This window comes from Onychomys torridus, chromosome 7 (assembly GCF_903995425.1).
Source record: "Onychomys torridus chromosome 7, mOncTor1.1, whole genome shotgun sequence".
NCBI lineage: Eukaryota > Metazoa > Chordata > Mammalia > Rodentia > Cricetidae > Onychomys > Onychomys torridus.
The window spans coordinates 63554822-63573517 of record NC_050449.1 but is presented as its reverse complement, the minus strand read 5'-3'; the positions used below and the strand labels follow the sequence as shown (position 1 = coordinate 63573517).

The 18696-nt window shown below is 42.9% G+C and overlaps 1 protein-coding gene across 2 annotated transcripts; it reads right to left on the bottom strand.

The window, feature by feature from the left end:
- Bnip2 (BCL2 interacting protein 2) lies at nucleotides 1-18196 on the bottom strand. Of its 2 annotated transcripts, XM_036193000.1 has the most exons (11): nucleotides 17979-18196; nucleotides 12366-12472; nucleotides 11767-11834; nucleotides 10697-10873; nucleotides 8688-8864; nucleotides 6330-6432; nucleotides 5354-5485; nucleotides 4005-4091; nucleotides 3809-3907; nucleotides 3114-3149; nucleotides 1-357 (listed from the first exon to the last, which is right to left on the bottom strand). In XM_036193000.1, exons 2-11 carry the CDS (start codon nucleotides 12413-12415, stop codon nucleotides 285-287), a joined length of 1002 nt encoding a protein of 333 aa, XP_036048893.1. In that variant the 5' UTR covers nucleotides 12416-12472; nucleotides 17979-18196; the 3' UTR covers nucleotides 1-284. The 2 variants fall into 2 exon arrangements, with proteins under 2 accessions (XP_036048893.1, XP_036048894.1); XM_036193001.1 differs by lacking the exon at nucleotides 3114-3149 and having other exon boundaries at nucleotides 17979-18195.
- Nucleotides 18197-18696: the final 500 nt, after the last annotated feature.

Here is an 18696-nt window from a genome sequence, read left to right as displayed (position 1 = left end):
TATATAAATATTTTACTGAAGATGCATCATTCAAATAAACAAATGCAAAAATTGCTTTATATAAAGTGTAGTTCTTTGCTATTTAGCAATATAAAATGATTACAATATAATTAGTCATTAAAGAGCTAAATTCAAGAATTGCCAACCATTACAGCAGTGAACAGTCCCTTGGACAAGAGTCCATTTGGAAAGGAGTCAAGTACACTTTGTAACAGATGATGTAAAAACTCGAGCCACGAATGCACACTGAGCACAAGAGCCCCACGTCCCTGGCGCTCTTAGTCTCATCCGGACAGGACGCTGGCCTGCTGCTCACTGCTGGGTGGTTCCTGTTTGCCATTAAGCTCTTGATCAATTCTGTTCAACGAGAAACACAGTAATTAGAAATAACCAAGACACTTGCAACTGGACGGCTTCTTTCTGAAAAATGACGACTTTTAGCAGATTATTCTGTTAGATAAACAAAGCTTGGCAAACAAAGCAGGTACAGTAGAAAGGAAAACAAACACATATTACTTCCCCAAAGAAACAGAATTTTTCTAAGCAACGGTACACTAGCAAGGATACAAATGTCACTGTTTATGGTTATAGATACTTTATGTTCATAGCCATAAACACCCTGAGAGCCCATGACTTGTAATTCCACTATAGCAGGAAGTTTAGTGGGTAAGACTGTTGGGAAGAATAAATTCTCTCAAAATTGACTGTTAACTGAAATTTAAATGTATCACTAAAGTCACCAACTGACCAATTAACATTTTAAATCTAGAAACCAAACTGTGTTTTACAGAATGGTAACTATTTTCTGGAATTCACTGGTACACTGTGTACGAATGCCTTCCATTTATTTTGACAGTAACCTACAGGAACTCAACATTCAGAGATATCTACGTGAGTCTCACTGGATTAATGTTACAGGTCAGAGGTCCTACCAAAATTGAGGTACATGGAGATGAAAAGATAACATGACAACAGTCCTAATTCTCTGTTAATAGTCTCAACAGCTGGTTTGGGATGTTTAAGTCACACTGGGACAAAGCAGGAAGGTACTTCTCACACGTGTTTCCATCCTAGGATCACTGAACATCTGTCAATCAAAAGTAAAAGCCCTGGTCTATTGTAAAACTACAGTATGTTGGCATCAAAGATTAGACACCTACTCCTGTTAAGGCCTACAATATATGGCTGATATTTTCAATATGAACTATTGTTAAGAAGTAATTGTAGGCATTGCTGAAATACGATACCTGCCTGGGCACAGACACCAAGTTGCAGAAACAGGTGAAACATTTAAAAGGACTATACTTCAACTATAGTTCCTACCAAACACTGGGAACATCCCCATCTGCAGGATTCCACCTCTAACAGATGCTTGCCATACCCACAACTCCAGTTTGTTTGTTTTTCCCACCCTCCCCTCCAAGTTTTGTTTTAAACATATTCCCATATTTAAAGCTAATTGATTGACAAAAAGTGTTTCTCAAACCAACCTTTCAATGCTAAAGAAAGTTTTATGAGAATTAGAATGTGTATGTGTGATGACCCTACTGACGACTGAGCACAAGCAGGGGCGGGGAGCAACTAAGATTTTATATGTGTGTGCACCAGCAGAGTGAGCACGGACTGAGGAGAGATGAGGAAGGGGAGGACCCAAGGGAGGAGCACTAAGATGAAATAACTGCAACAGGTTTCAAACAGGAAAAGAAGATGTCTGAGCTTCACTTTTCACGTGATGCCTGAATTAGTTCTGACAGTTGATTAAATAAGAAAACCTTTTTAAAAAGGGAAGTGCCAGCACACTTCCTCAATAGAAGCAATTCTTTTCTTTTGACACGGGTCTCTGTCTCTATCATCCTGGCTGTCCTGGAACTCGCTCTGTAGACCAGGCCGGCTTCGATTCACAGAGATCCACCTGCCTCTGCCTCCTGAGTGCTGGGATTACAGGAGCACGCCAGCCTCCAACTCCCAGCAAATCATTTTAAAGTCTAGAAGGTAGGTGGCTTCAAACGACTCTACAATTACCGATGCTATTTTGAGTTTCAGCCACTCCTCTGGCATACACATAGCACTGCCCAGAGAGGAAAGCAGAGCCCAAGCCACTGTTTACATCACTTAGTGAGTCGTGGTTAAAGGTAGAGTGGCATACAGAAATGTCAAGTTACGACTCTTACATGGTAAGCGGATCTCATCAAAAGAATCCAAGTGCTCAAAATGAAGAGTATACCAGCCAAGGGTCTAACTGGTTCCACAGATGGGTAAAGTAACACACCTAAGTCTCTCATCCTAGTTCCTAAGATCATAGTAAATGATATTTTACTAGCACTGTTAAATTAAAAAAAATAAAATCGGTTAACAGTGGGTGTGGCGGTAGAGAGCCCTAACGTCCCATCCAGAGACTCAGGCGGAGACAGAGAGAAGTCAGCTAGAGTAAGACCATCTCCAAACCAAACCAAAAGCCTAAAATGACTAAACTAGACCCAAGGCCTCCACTTTTCTAAACTCCTATGTCAAATGGTAAACTATTTTATACTCCACCTTTCATGTTTATGCTAAAACACTAACAAATGAGAGGTTGTTACACTCAGAGCAAGTGTTCACAATTCAAGTGGAAATCGGAGTGTTTAACTGTTAAATGGTACATGGGATTTTAGGTATTTCATCACATGTAGAGTTTGACTGGTTAGCAGGCTATTTCATTTAAGCACATAAAGAAAATCAATGTTGGTTAGCCAAAGAGTATACGCATTGTAAATATAACCATCGGCCCCGAGGGAATAAGCTGTTGCTGAAAATGTGTAACTATTTCAAAAGCAAAGTGAGAACCAGTCTTCAAAGGCCTGGGATTTGAAATAGAGCTCCCAGCCATTTCCCTGGGTTCAGCATCGTATTCCAACCAGCACAAGGAGAAGAGCTTTGGTTCCTAACAGGCATTAAGTATGCTCATGTTTGGCAGAAGAAGGACTTTGAGGTTCACTCTGTACTGGGCTCTGGGCAACATTTATATTTACAAGTGCTATTCTCTTTGTTTGCGAGCTAACCAACCAGCAGCAGGGTTAGTCTGTGCGATGCAAATGGACTAGTCTAGATGCAACCCAGTCAAGGTGTGCGTGTACCTTTTTTGTCTCTTTTTAAACTTTTCTTCTTCATACCTTGGTAGGGAAGAGTTATTTCAGTAAATGCACATTATGAGATTTAAAAAAAAAAAAAAAAGACTGAAAGTGTAAGTTTGCAGGCACAACTCCAAAGTGCTAATATTTGCACATGACATAGAAAATAAAAACTGACTCAGTAAACTCTAGTCTGGACACACTTAGGCCTAAACTCTAAGACCAGCCGAGACAGAACACCTTCCTGCCCCGCAGCACCGTGACGCCTGAGTGTTTACACCAACGGTCTTACTGATCCCTTCGGAGGCAGGGGAAGTGACTGCAAAACAGAAAAGCCTAGTCTCCGGAAACATTAAGACCAAGTTGATTTAAGCAACTATTCATTTCGTTAGCAATCTGAGTTACATGATAAACTCATTCTACCTGGGAGAGTAACATGTCAAGTTGAGAAGTGACTCTTCAGAACTGGTCCTTTAGGAAATTGTCTCTCAGACTGAAAATAGCATTTAACATACAAAGGACTCATGACCAGCCATGACTTCTGCTAAGGTAAAAATGCTGATGTATGGGGAAGGTGTGGGCAAAGTTTCTCCTCTACTTCCTTGTTATGAAATCCCCCTCCGTTCTAGAATCCTGAGTGGAGGGAAGAGCACTGGTCTCGCACAGAAGCAGGACGGAATGAAAGCAGGGCAGACACGTACTGTTTGATGCACTCTGGGATGCCGACATACTCCATGGGGACGAGCTCTGCCAGTTCTGCCAAATTAAAGACGTATCTAATTTTCTGACTGAACTTTGAACTAGAGAAGAAAACACAAACAATTACCTCAATATTTCTGACACATAAAACTGACATTTCAATGACTTTTTTTTTTAAAAGGGTCCTCAGAAAATTACCTGATAAACGGTCTTGTAACAGCCAGAAGTGTTCGGATAAACCAAGAGGGGTGGACAATGATTAGAGACTTCAGGTTTTTCCGTAATCTGGAGATCAAAGAAAAAAAGTTATAGAAATTTCTATAAATGATAACACAGAAAGTTAGACATAAGCAAGGATGTGCAAGTTTGTACAAAATAACTGAAAGAGAAGTCACCCAAATTTTTCATTTAGGTACAATACTTCTAATGACAAGAAAATGCATTTGGGAATTCTAAACATCCCTCCTATGCTGTGAAACAAACTATTTCATTTGGGCAAATTCATGGCGTAGTGTGTCTGTTTTCAATGTCTCCTATCACATACAGTGGTATCAGAGCTGTCCAGCAGGAAAGGAGCTCAGAGAAGTAAAATCCTAAAAGTATACCATTTTTTTCTGTGAGTCTGGGAGAAACCGGCCCTTGTTTCTAACACCATGAGAAGCACTGACTTGTAAAGCCAGCACAGAGAAGAGAAAGGAGGGAACAAAGGGATCGGACCCAAGTGAGTTCTAGAGGTTTAAAAATCTTCACTAAAAAGTAAAATCTCTTTCTTAGGCATTTGTATATGATTTTAAAAAATCACAAAGGATAACTACCATGTTTGCATATAAAACCTATTAGCAGGTCTGAGTAAACCATTTGAATAGCTAAGGCAAAAATCAAACCATTAATTAGCAAGACTAAAGTTGTCTACTGGCGTGGACAAATGAGTCAAAAGAACACACCTGTAATGTCTGTTCTGGAAACTACAGCTGGCTCGTCTCTTTAAGAAACCTGTGAGCTAGGGAGACAGCCTCGCAGGTAAAGTGCCTGCTGTGTAAGCATGGGGACCTGGGTCTCATTCCCCAGAACCCAGATACAAAAAGAAAAGCATGGTATGGCAGACATGAAATCTCGTGCTGGGACTCTCTAGGTACCTAGCTTAGCCTAGTCAGTGAGATCCGGGGCTTAATCAGAACTTTCTGAAAAATGAAGTGGACAGTGACCGTAATGACCTTAGGCTGACCCCTGGCTTCCACACAGAACTTGTGAAAGCAGTACAGGAACATTCTCCATCCTTTCCCAAGATGATTAAGAATGCGTTCCAAATGACATAAGAAAGAATGGAGAGCAATCTTGTGTGTTTTGAAGAATTAAAGTCACTCTTACTTAATAAAGCACAGACTCAAGGTATTCTCCATGACACTGTACAATGCCATCTTTAGAAAATAAAAACATTAAGAAATTGATAAGTACAACTGAAGAAATTGACATGCTATCTTTAAAGAGCAACAGAAAGTATACTTCAATAGAACTACTGTAAAATCTCTCCGCCAAGTCTACATCACCGTCTGTCAATCTGCTGGTAGCATCTCCTCAGCCACCCCAGACTGGGCATTTTCCTTCGGGTTGTCGCACCGTTTAAGTAAATGATCATGTAGTTCTCTGCTACCAACAGCTCTAAAGTGCCAATAACATATCTATAAAAACAAACGAAGTACATGTCTTAAATGTCACCACTCAGGGCTGAACTAGGCTCCCAAAATAACAGTTCCCTTCTTTCCCCCATACCGAGAGCAAACACCTGTAGTAGCTGGCAATATGACTGTTTGAACAGAGTCCCACCAAACCCAGACGGACTGAATGGCACCATATGCAGTCAAGGGACAGGTGGGGTCACGACACACACTGCTTTTCTGTGTATGCTTCAGAGCTTTACAGTAAAAAATTGAAAAACTACACTAAGGCGAGAAAAAGGGTGACTGTGGAAACTAAAGAAAACCTTGTCAGCTCATCCGTCGTGCGGAGTCCCCAGGGATAGATGTAATTTAGTCATATAATTTTGAGATGGCCAATTACCTTTTCAAGCAATGTGTTTCCAAATAACAGAGTGGAACAGATAATCTATACTAATTTTAAGATGTATGTTTTTTCTATTGAGTTAGAAAATGCAGTTTCATAAGGCCAAAGGATAAAGACTTGGGGACTCAGAAACAGGATAACATCTCTATTTTGTCACTACTATTGTCTGGGGTATACACGTGCCAGGCCAGAGCTGTCACTGAGCTGTCGCCCTAGTCCTTTTTGACATTTTATTTTGAGATAAGGTCTCATTAAGTTGCCCAAGTTGGCACTAACCTTGATCTGTATGCAGTTCAGTTGGGCCGTCAACTTGTAATCCTTTTCCCTCAACCTCCCAAATAGCTGGGGTTATTGTCCTGCACCATCAAGCTGGCTTCTTTCTCATTTTTACAAGACTTAGTTCACTAGCATAAACTAATTAGCTCAGAATTCTGTTCAAATATCTTGTTAAGACATACTTACTTAAAGAGATTGTCCATCAGATATCTATAGTTAGGCTGACCACTTTCAGGCATAAAACAGACAGCAAATACAACAATGGCATTTAAACCATCCCCATAATAGCCTGAGAAGAAAAAAAAAGAAGGGTAAAATCTTTGGCACAATTTTACTCTGAAGTATTATCATTTTTAATTGTGTATGCGTGTGCGTGTGTGTGCGAGAGAGAGAGAGAGAGAGAGAGAGAGAGAGAGAGAGAGAGAGAGAGAGAGAAAGAGAGAGAGAGAGAGAGGAATGAAGACCATAGAGATGACCAAGGGATGCAACTGGCAAAGTAAATTAAGTGGGAACAATTTCCTATGAGAAAGAAAAGCCCATCTGGCCAGTGCTGGGACTTGGGGTAAACGACATGTTTTATCCAGAGCGAACCACATTCCGGTAATGAAGACGCAGACACTATTTGCACAGCACCCGTGAACTCCCATATGGTACAGTCAGACCAGCAGGGCAACAACTGCTGTTCCCTAGCCTTCTGACTCACTTGCAAATCTCCTAGGGGAGTGAACTACTTTGTGTATCCCATAGACAAGCCAAGTGGGCGCCCCACTCAACATCTGGAATGGAGCGTGCACACTCAGGTAGCTAGACGTAAAATGAAAGGCTGCAGTCAAAGCTCAAGAGGCAGCTGGTGCCAATACTGCAGCTTGCTAGTCACATACAAACTGTAAACACTTACATCCAGTGCTGCAGCAGATGCACAGATGAGTTTTCATGGACAATCAAATACTCAGAGATAGCGAATACACCAGACACACATAGATGAAGCTCAAAAACATGCTGAATGACAAGTAGTGCAAGAACTGCACACCATGTGAGACTAGTCACATGCTTAAGAGGCAAGGCTGACTGTGGGGCACATTATGAGTAGTGGCTTTTAGAGAGGATGGCCTTACTGGAAAGGGTGTAGAGCTTCCTGGAGAAAGTGAAATGTTCTAGATGAGCATGGATCATACCTATGTGTGCATGTACATACATGTTTATATATACTAGGAGACATACAAGCTTTTATTGAAACTTATCTATGTATGAAGGTAGAGTGTAAGTACATGCTTACAAAGGGTTTAAGAAACTAGGTCCTTTTGAGAAGTGAACACATAGGACGAAACTACTATACGTCTTAAACTTGCAGTAAACATACAAAAATAACTTAAAAAGTTCTTTGTATGGTACCTGCAGAGGCCATAAGATACTGGGGTCCCATGGGACTGGAGTTGCCAATGGCTGTGAGCTACCATGTGGGTGCTAGAAATTGAACTTGGGTTCACTGAAAGAGCAGTCAGTATTCTTACTGTTGATCCATCTCTCCAGCTCCTACATAAATAATTCTTAACTGTCCTTCTATTGTTTTACTTCAAGGCTTTTATATTCCTGGGGCTGGACAGACGGCTCAGCAGTTAAGAACATGGCTGCTCTTCCAGAAGACTCAGGCTCGATTCCTAGCACTCACACAGCAGCCCTAAAACATTTCTAACTCCAGTTCCAGGGAATCTGACGCCCTCTTCTGGCCTCTATGGAGACATGACACACACAAATGGTGGTGTCCAGACATATACAGACAAAATATCTGCTGTGGGATGTTGTTCTGTATGCTGTGAATATGTGTTGCTCTGACTAGTTGATAAATAAAACCCTGATGGGCCAGTAGCCAGGCAGGAAGTATAGGCAGGGCAAGCAGACAATGAGAATTCTGGGAAGAGGAAGGGCTGACTTAGGAGTCACCAGCCAGACATAGAAGAAGCAAGATGTCAATGCAGAATTGAAAAAAGGTAACAAGCCACATGGCTAAACATAAGTAAGAATTATGGATTAAATTAAATGTAAGAGCTAGTCAGTAATAAGCCTAAGCTAATGGCCAAGCAGTTATAATTAATATAAGCTTTTGATTATTTTATAAGTGGGTCATGGGACTGTGGGGGCCTGACAGAACAGGAGAAACCTTCCTACTACAAATATCTATCCACATAGAAAAAGTTAAAACAAGGCCAGATGGTAGTGGTACATGCCTTTAGTCCCAGCACTTGGGAGGTAAAGGAAGGTGGATTTTTTGTGAGTTCAGGGCCAATCTGGCCTGCAAAGTGAGTTCCAGGTCAGCCAAGGCTACACAGAGAAACCCTGTCTAGAAAAAAACCAAAAAACAAACAACCCCCCTAAACATAACAAAAAACAAACAAGCAAACAAAAACCCTTTTATATTCTTAAAATGAGTTGAGAAATTTTCATTATTCTTTCAAAATAAGCTACTATCTCTAGGCACATTTTCTGACAGCATTTGGATTTGGGACACTGCATCTAAAGATTCAGAGGATCTTCCCTAAGCCTTACCTCCATGGCTAATAACCTTTTTGTAGGGTTCGATTGCCTTCATATCCACTCTGTGGTCCTGTTCTCCGATTCTGAACATGCGCCAGCGGCGTCCATCTTCTTTTTCCTCTGTGGCTGTGTATTCAGTAATTGAGCCTTTCCTAATGACTTCAGTAGTTTTGGGTTTGGGAAGATCATCTGTTAAAATAAAAGGCTTTTGAATCACAAACTGTTATTTACACATTAAAAATCAAAACTGTATGTTAACCACTTTACTATCTAGATTATTCCAAGTGTTTCTGTTTTCTTATTGGTGTCCTGCTGTGCTCCCCAGGCTAGCCTCACACTCATAGGCTCAAGTGATTCTGCTTCAGTCTCCCAGTATCTGGGAGAATAGGTGCACACCACCACATCCGACTATTTACAAAGAATTTTCAATACACTAGCTGAAATTATCACCTACATAACAGGAAGAGGCTTGTTCTTACTTAAGGCCAATGTCTTTAAAATCAGTTTACCAGAACTTTCTATTGCCCAATTCAACAAAGCACCAAGTTATAGTGCATCATTTACATAAGGCTTAGCAAAGATAGAGCCATTGAAATCTTGCTACACTGGCCTTGTATGTCTTTCCAGATTTCTTTCAGGACAACAGTGTCCATTAGAGTTACTAGTACAGCTTACTTCAAGTAACCATCCGAGAGCCAATTGTGTTTTAGCACATACATTAATTATAAAACACTGTAATACAAGATAGAAAGTGGTTAACTACTCAGTGATCATTTTCCATTTGATAAATTTAATAAAGCAGACATGTACTTTTCTGAATACATGCAAAAATTTACATAAATTAATACTAGCCAAAGCACCAATGATTACGTACAATTTATGTTTGCAGATTGCAGTTTAGTTGATTTCAATGAAGTTATGATTTTCAAAACTTTAGTATGATAGTCCTTACCAAAAGATGGGGGGGAGGGGAAACCTACTGCATGTTAGTTGTTTCCAAGACAAAGCTGTTAACGGAAAATATCCTTCCAGGCAATGACTACAGCAGCATTAAGGAGAGAAGAGACAAAACACACAGGCAGAAAACTATTTCAGTGTCTGTATAAAAGACTGCTTCTTACTGGGCTGCTTATTGAACCAGTAAATTGGGGAAGAAAAAAAAAAAAGAACAAAAGCTACTGAGTATCACTCTTCATTACCCAAAAGTGTCTACTGCTTTTAAGTACAGTTTTGATGCAAAATTCACTTTAAAGATGAAACAAAAAGGTTAACATTTGTCTAAATAATATAATCAACTACTGCCTAATTCTAGAAAGCACACAAAGCCAAACACACACCAATGCCTGCAAACACAAAGTAATTACAATGGCACTGTCAGATTGGGGCCGGGCACTCCTGACTTCAAGGCAGCAGCAGCAGCAGCTGTATAGGTACAGCAGTCCTCAGCGCCTCTCCTGCCAATCCTTAGGTATTTATTAGTATTATTACTAGAGACAGGATCTATGTAGTCGCTCTGGAGACCAGGCTAGCCTGGAACTCAGAGATCCTTCTGCTTCTGCTCTGGAGTGCTGGGATGAAATGGATGTGCTACTGTGCCCAGCCCCTAGGTGTTCTTTGGTATATTCCTCATATGTCTCTTTAGAGGACTTTTTCCCTTACTAGATTGACTGACAAGACTATACTAGGATATTAAGCAATACTTGTGAAGCAACTATAAAAAAACAAATTACAATACTGGTCAAGTAAGGAAAAACAAAACAAAACAAAACTAAACTAAATGAAAGCTACCTGCTTATCTATAGTCTTGAAAACTTCAAGTATTTTCAGAATCTTCTACTTTAGTAACAAACTTAGGAACTGCAGAAAAAATAACATATTTCAAACAAAATCCTTCCATGCCTTTTAGCAGGTTTCATGCTTAAGATTTGGCTATATCCTACTTTTCCTAAAGAGAATATCACAGTAAACACTATGTAATATAAACATCCATTCACAAAGCTCATATAAAAACAGTGAATTACCTTCCCACTCAAATTCATCACTGTTCTCTGATGGGGTGTCTAAGCCTTCCAGGTCAACCTCCCCGCCTTCGTCCAAATCATCCGACCACACAGAGCCTTCACTAGGATCCAGGGTCAGGCTGATGTCTGGGGCCATTAGTTTCTTACGCACTTTATTTCCATTAATTTCTAATGAGCCTGAAATTGGAAAACAAGGAAGAAGACTGGACTGCTCAGATGCCCCAGATGAAAGGAAAACAGTTCAGTCACTTCATTATTGTGAAAAACATTTAAAAGAAAACCCCAAAGCATTAATTCATAAAACTTGATTGTGATCACTGCTTTTTAAAAAAGATAGATTTTTATTCTATTTATTTTATGTGTATGGTTGTTTTCCTGCATGTATGTCTATATACCACATGTGTGTAGTGCCTGAGGAGGCCAGAAAAGTTCATCAGATTCCCTGAAACTGAAGTTATGGATGGCGGTGAGCTGCAATGTAGATGCTGGGAATTGAACCCAGGCTCTATGCAGGGGCAGCAAGTGTCCTTAACTGCTAGGCCATCTCCTCAGACCCAGTTTATTTTTATTTTTAAATATGTGCATATGTGTGTGTCTGTGTATGAGTATGTGCATTCAAGTGCAGTGCCCGCAGAGTCCAAGAGATGGCACTAGACCCAGAGAACTAGTTATAAGTACTGTGAGATACCTGAGGTGGACTCTGAGAACAGCACTCACTCCCCTGTGAGATGCCTGAGGTGGACTCTGAGAACAGCACTCACTCCTTCTAAAAGACTTACTTACTACTGCTTCTTTGTCGAGAGGTCAAGAATGTATCAATGTCCTTTTAAACAACAGAGGCAGACTGCACAGTCAGTTCTTATTGATATGGTCTCTTTCACTCTTAACAAACATTTCTAAAACCAAAGGCATATTTTTTATGAAGTTCAATTTCTCAAGGATTTGACAAAACTTTGCCCTTTGGTTCCCTCTATCAGAATAAAAGCTTGATGTGTTTTGTTTTGTTTTCCTCTCTACAAAGAAGTGTGTTCAAAAGCACCACAAACTTCACGGAAAGTCGGTGTTCTTACCAGGCTGGCTGTCTGGACCAGTCACATCTAGTGTGTCTGCTTCAATGCTGTCGTCTTCTGGTAAAGGTCTATAAGATGAAAACATACTCCTTAACCCAGAAATGAAAAACAACTCTTTCGATGTCCAAAGATCCATTAAAAATATGGCTCACAGTTATAAGGGCTAAGCTCTACAAATCAGTTTGTATGCATGTGTATGAGGAGGTCAGACGCTAGTCCCAAGATGTTCCTCAGGGGCTGGCTACTGTTTGAGACAGCGCCTCTCACTAGCTTGGGACTGACCAAATAGCCCAGGCTTGCCAGTCAGTGTGCCCTGGGGGTCTGGTCTCCATTTCCCCAGTGCTGGGTTACGGGAGGACACCACTGCCTGGCACTCCATTCACTCTTGCACACAAAAACCTTAGCGTAAAGCACAGCTTGCTAAAAATCCGAAGTTGAAGTGATTAAAACAAATATGGAAGACAACCAGTCACATATTTAGTTGGAAAAAACCTTCACTTGTAACCTTTTAAAGGAAGCCCAACATACATGAGCTGAACATTTCAATCAAGTAATTCTGATGCTTTGTCCAGATCTGTTTAGGAAACAGTGCTGCTCACCTTGGAAAATCTTCATCTTGCCATTCTTCTTTCAGCTCCACACCTTCCATCCTCAGCCTGGATTCAATGTCAACTTCCAGCTCCTGGCAATCCAGGCAGCCGAGGTCCTGGGAGGGAAAGAAAGACAGCAGCTCGATTTCCACTCGCCTCTTCACCTGCTGCAAAGGTGTAACGAGCCCATCCAAGTTCACATCTCCACTCCAGCAGCCTCAGAGGCCTTAGCTCAGTGATCTGTTATGTCATCTATTCACCAGGTTGAAACTTGACCCTATCTCAGATAATTAATGTCTTCTCTGTCACAGAATCCGTACTAAGCCCTGTGTTCTGGATGAGGTGATTCTAGAAAGTGCACTAGTAACTTACAGGCACCAGCATACTCACCAGTGCACAGGGCTGTGCAGTGTTTCCAGCTCCCCCCTCCATTCGAGTCACTTAAGAGTCCACCCAGGAGCTTGGCCAGCAAATGAACTGTATGAACTTCTGATGTGCTCTCATGTGTACCACGCCTCTCTCACCGAGCTCAGCACTCAAGTTCGTGACGCTTTCTTATATGCAACTATACATTTTAACTTAAGCCCCGGAGTTTAACTTTAGTTTTGTAAGAAACTGTGAGAATTCTCCCTTTATGAGGTGGAGCATTGACTCACCTTCTGTCTGACAGAATAAGACATTTGAAGTACAGTCTAAGAAGTCATGAAGAGGAGCTGGAGAGATAGATGGTCAGTGGTCAGTTTCCAGGACCCACATGGTGGCTCACAACTACCTGAGACCCCAGTTTCAGGGGCATCACACTATCTCTTCTGACCTCTGATGGTACTGCATGCACATGGAGTTCAGACATGTAGGCAAAACACTCACACATAAGAGAAAAAAACAAATCTTAAGAAGAGGTCATGACGATCAGTTGGTTAAAAGTACAACAGAAACAGCAAGAGGTATCACTGAGCTTCACCTCATTTACATTAGAGCAATCTGCAGAGTAAGTTACTACAGACAGCACTAAACCACATTTCTGTCTCTGTCTCCGATACATGTTCTTGCCCTTTAGGCTGTCTTCAAACATGTGACCTTCCTGTTCCAAACTCCTGAGTTCTGAGACTACAGGCATGGGCCAGGATGCCTAGCTTCACATTTTTAGGAGTCACACAATAGAATTGGAATTAGCAAATCAATAAATAAAAACAATGAAGTAGCAATAGTCCCAAGTGGTGAACACACGGAGGAGAAAGGGTGGCATGCCCCCAGCACACCCACGTCCTTCCACACTACTTGAATTAAAAAAACTGCAGGCGGTGGTGGCGCATGCCTTCGATCCAGCACTCGGGGGGCAGAGGCAGACGGATCTCTGTGAGGTCGAGGCCAGCCTGGTCTACAGAGTGAGTTCCAGGACAGCCAGGACTGTTACACAGAGAAACCCTGTCTGAAAAACCAAAACCAACCCATTACTGGGCAAACCTTTGCTCAACCCCTTAAGCTATTTTGCTTTCTGACCTATATAAATGGATTCCTGTTATGAGTTTCCCTTAAAAAGTGTGAGAACACAAACACACACAATACAAACTAAACAAACCACCTTTCTAAATAAATGTAACCATTCACATTCATATCAAATGCTACTCTAAAAACGAACTACAAAGGAAATTAAATCCCTAACGTGTTAGGTGTCATATAGCAAATTAAATCCATTTCTCTTATAACTAGAGGTCTCTACCTCCCAGTTTGAGTACTTACTTATACTTGGGAAAGTCTCAAAGAGCTTACATTTTGGTAAATCTATTAGCACAGGGGGGAGAAAAAAGGGCAAGATGCCAACTTTCTGTCACTGAACTACTTGCTGGGTAAATAACCAGAATCATTCCCATGGTCTTGTCCTACCTTTCTACTGGGTATCGAGAGGGGGAGGATCAGAATATTCTGCATGTCTTTTTTAAACAACGAGAAAAAAAATCTCAGAAATAACAGCAGAGACAGTTGCAATTGATATATTCTTAATCTTAGTACAAATGCTCAGCACATTATGGGCTTAATAGTGAAGGCACGCCATTACTGGGCAAGCCTGTGCTCAACCCCTGAAGCTTATTTTGCTTTCCGAACTATATAAATGGATTCCTGTTATGAGTTTCCCTTAAAAAGTGTGAGAACATAAATACGCACAGTATAAATTACTGTTGGTAAAACTGTTCCTTATTTCTCTTGTGAAATGCCTCTTAACTGCTTTATCACCTGAAAAATAACTCCTTCAAAAGTTTGTCATGGGGCTCAGGTGTGCAATCCAGTGCTCTGGGGCCTACAAGAAGATTACTGCCTTCAAGACTAGCCTGGGCTACACAGCAAGATCCCATCTTAAAACATCAACAAAAGGAACTCTTTACATACAGGCCTGTAACCCCAGCTATCTCAGAGGCTGAGGAAGGAAGACTGTATGTTCAAGGCCAGCCCGAGCCTCTCAGACCATCTCAAACTCAAATAGGAAGGCGGGGCTGGGCTGTTGCTCAGAGACTGCCTGCTCAGCATGTGAGGCCCTGAATTCAATTCTCAGCACCACAGGCAAACACAAAAAGCCCAAGTCTTTGTGCCCTTGCAGCCCACTTCCTCAAGTTTACTCTAACATTCTCTGTCACGTGATGTCCAGACACCTCTGTATATCGCCGTGGGGTTTTAGTTATAGGGACGGTTATCTAGGCTAGTTAAACAAAGAGAGGACAGAGAGAAACTGAGACTAACTCCACCATTTCATCAAGAACTTTGGGGACAGCCCACTAGGTAGATAAAAACAAAAGTCAACAATCGAGCTCTGTTCTTGGAAGCACTTTATCACCAAGCAGCTGTACGAACAGGAAAACAGCAAGAAAGGAGTTGAAACCCCGCACAAGTGCTCGGGAGGGAACCCAGATGCCTCTGACTCACGCTTGGTTGGTTGGTTATTTCCCAGTTTTGCTTTTAGTGCTTTAATATACGGAAATAACTAATGTACTTCCACAGGGAAAAAAAATCTGTCTCGATAGCTTGGTGGCACATCTTTATGCCAGCTATTTGTGGCAGTCATAATGAAATCAACAGCCTTTGACCCCAGTCAGGTTAAAAATCAAAGATGATGGATTCCTCCATAGACAACTTAAGAGGAGAGGTGTGAAATCAACCAGGGCCCTACCTAGGCTGTGACTGACAGTTCTCCAAGGTAACTTTACTATCATGTAGTCTGGGCACTGCTGCTAGAAACAGGTGATGCCGAAACCAAACACAGGTGGCAAACAGCCAGCACGGACACAGAAGGCTCTGCTTTATTATTTTCATTTATTATGAACAACAGCGTATATGCCCATGAAGACCAATGAAAAATCCCCAGAAACATCCTCCATACTTGCTTGTCATTATTCTAAAAGCCTATCTTTTTAAAACAGGCACGCACGCACATGCACACTGGTGCACACTGTTGGGGTGGGTGGGTTAGGGGTAGTTGGGTTAGAGGAGTGTGCTTTGGCAGCAGAGTGGAGGGAGGAGCACAGTTTTCAGGTGTGGTCCTCTCTCTCCACTTTGTTTTGAGACAGGGTCTCTCTTCTATTTCCTTTGACTACTCCATGCTCCTAGCTAGCTGGGCCACGAGCTTCAAGGTGATTCTCCTGTCTCCTCCTCCCATCTTGCCACAGTACTGCTGAGATAATAGCTGGCCTTTTATGTGGGTTCTAGAGGTCAAACTCAGGGGCTCAGGCTCTTCAGGCAAGTGCCTTTACTGGCCAATCCATCGCCCCTATGACCATCATGTAGGTTTTTCAAGAATGAAATGAAATGCTTCCACAAAAATGTTCTCTCTCTCTCCAAACCAGAATGGTGCTGCTTTCAAAATTGTGAAAACATGGCAGAAGATAAACACACATCTCTAGGAACACGTTTACTAAACTGTCAGTATGCAGAAGGTATTGGAGATGTGTTGACACCTTTAAGTGGATTACACCCTCACACCTGAACTCCAACAGTCTACTAGTGTTCTAAGCTGGTTGTAAGGTAAAGTTAGGACTAGCTGTACTATTACTGTCTTGCTTCATAGGATGTAAGCCTAACCAAAGGCATGACTACTGTCAGCCAAGGGCACTCTTGGGTCTGGAGAGACATTACACCAGTCACAACAAACAGAACCACTGCCCCCCCCCCCAAGTATTTCACCTCTACTAACCATTTTTACATCCATTAGTAACTGATGACTCAACTGACCAACAAATGTATGAGACAGACTGTAATGATATTACCCCTCTATCTCAAGACACAAGGCAAAAGACCACATCCTGATTCCCAGATCTACAGCAGAACTGTTCGCAATATAGCACACGGTCTCCAGTTCACTACCCACTCCACGCACAGGTCTGTAAAACCAGATTTGGTTATACTTAGTGTGAAAGGTACTGTAATGCCTAAAGATGGAACTATGCTGATTTATGGTAATTAGTTCCTCCTATGCACAGAATAGCATTTGGAAACACACACACACACACACACACACACACACACACACAAATGACAAGAACCAAGCAAAAAAATGTGCACGGTAAAGAAGCATTGGTAACCTCATGTATGGGTAACTAACTAGATAACTTCAATTCGAACTTTGAAGAAACATCCATTCATAAATTACAGGGTTGCTTTCTACAAGTGAAGGCTAGAAGACTGGCTCAGTGTTTAAGAATTCTGACAGCTTTTCAGAGGACCCTATTTCAGTTCCCACCACCCACACCTGTCGGTTCACAACAGCCTATAACACCAGTGCCAGGGAGTTCCGATACCCTCTGCAGTCGCCCACACCACCCGACACAAGGACATTTACAAAAACAATCTTTGAGGGGGAAAAAAAGAGAAATTCTATAATTGCAGGATTCTTGTAAGTCGTAAGACAAAGTGCATCTCATTCAAGGTGGGAATTCAAGAATAAGAGAAAAGATCCTAAAATAAAAGTGAGGCTAAAGAATACAATTGCAGATGGATGGCACTAGAACTGCCTTGGTAAACACTGTAAAAGCTGTGTCCTCAAAGAGTTCCCTGGACAAAGGACGTTTCAAAGCAATATAACAGAGATCCAAATAAGTTTCTGCTTGAACGTCAACTGACCTAGGGAGAAGGCCACTTCCGTGGCATCGGGTGCATATAGAAATCCAAAGCATCTGGACCAGTACTTAAATGAAGAGGTTAAGTGTCTGAAAACCAGCAGGGACCGGACACTGACGCACACACCCCATCCTGGGATAGCACTCTCAGGACGGTGCAAGAGAGCCTGATGACTTATAGGATGCTGTTTGTGGATGCTGTCTGCGTCCATCCCCGGAGGCTATGGGGTGCATTACACGCCCAAGTTTCTTTGTTCGGCTCGGGACTGACGCCGGATAGGAATACGGAACAAACGTGGCTAGGGGAAGCCAGGAACCGGGAGGTTCCGCCCCAGGCACTCGGCCACAGACGGAAAAGGAAGGGGGCGCGAGACTGGCACCAGCGCCCGGGGCGGGGCTGGGCCGGGCAGCGCGAGGACCCCGAAGGCGAACACGCCAGTCCACGGCCCCCGCCTGGCCTTGCTGCTCCTCCCGCAGCTTGCTGCGCCCCAGCCCGGCCCGCTACCCCGGCCGCGCTCACCCCGGAGGAAGCCGCGGCCCCCTCGTCCTCTTTGCCCCTCCAGGCCGGCGACGTGGGGCTGACGGCCAGGTCGCAGAAAACGGCGGCGGGCAGAGCCCGCTGCCCTTGGTCGGCGGTGGAGACGGGGCCCAGCGCTTCCCGGCCGGTCGCAGCTGCAGTCCCGGCGGCAGCAGCTGACCCGGATTCAGTGCGCACGCCCCGGCGGAAGTGACCACCCCCGGACCGGCGCCGGGCGCGGCTGAGGGAGGAAGCGGGGACGGACGTCAGCACCAAATCCCCAGCGTCCCTCCTCTCTGCGCACGCGCGGTTGTCCGGGTTTGCTGTCTTCAGCCTGCCAATCGCTTCTAAGGCTCGCGCTCTTCCTGTTTCTGTGGAGACGTCACCTTGCTGCCAGTACTTTCTGTTTGCCTTTACTTAACACGACGTTAGCCATATTACAAAATGAATGCAAAGGGGCTGAAAAACAGCCGATGTCTTATGTGGGCTAGTCAGTTCCTAGAAGAATCCTACTTGGATAGAATTCTCCAATGGGAAGAGCTTTTCTTTCAGTGCTTCTGGAAGTAGTTACCCCCACGCCACCCCCGGCTCTCCTGTGTCCCGGGTTGGCCTTGAACTGCTCCTTGTGTGGTTGTAATAACCTTGAACTAATCCTCCTGCCCCAGCCTCCAGAGTGCTGGGCTTACCAACCATTGAGTGGTAGCAGAGACTGAACCTAGGG

What these genes read in the sequence shown, in the direction of transcription:
- Bnip2 (XM_036193000.1), bottom strand. Translation starts at nt 12,415, where the DNA reads ATGGAAGGTGTGGAGCTGAAAGAAGAATGGCAAGATGAAGATTTTCCA. An exon ending in TACCAGCAGATTGACAGACG is followed by an intron (nt 4,092 to 5,353) that starts GTGATGTAGACT and finishes TTTGATCTCCAG; the next exon opens with ATTACGGAAAAACCTGAAGT. An exon ending in ATCCCAGAGTGCATCAAACA is followed by an intron (nt 3,150 to 3,808) that starts GTACGTGTCTGC and finishes TTCCCTACCAAG; the next exon opens with GTATGAAGAAGAAAAGTTTA.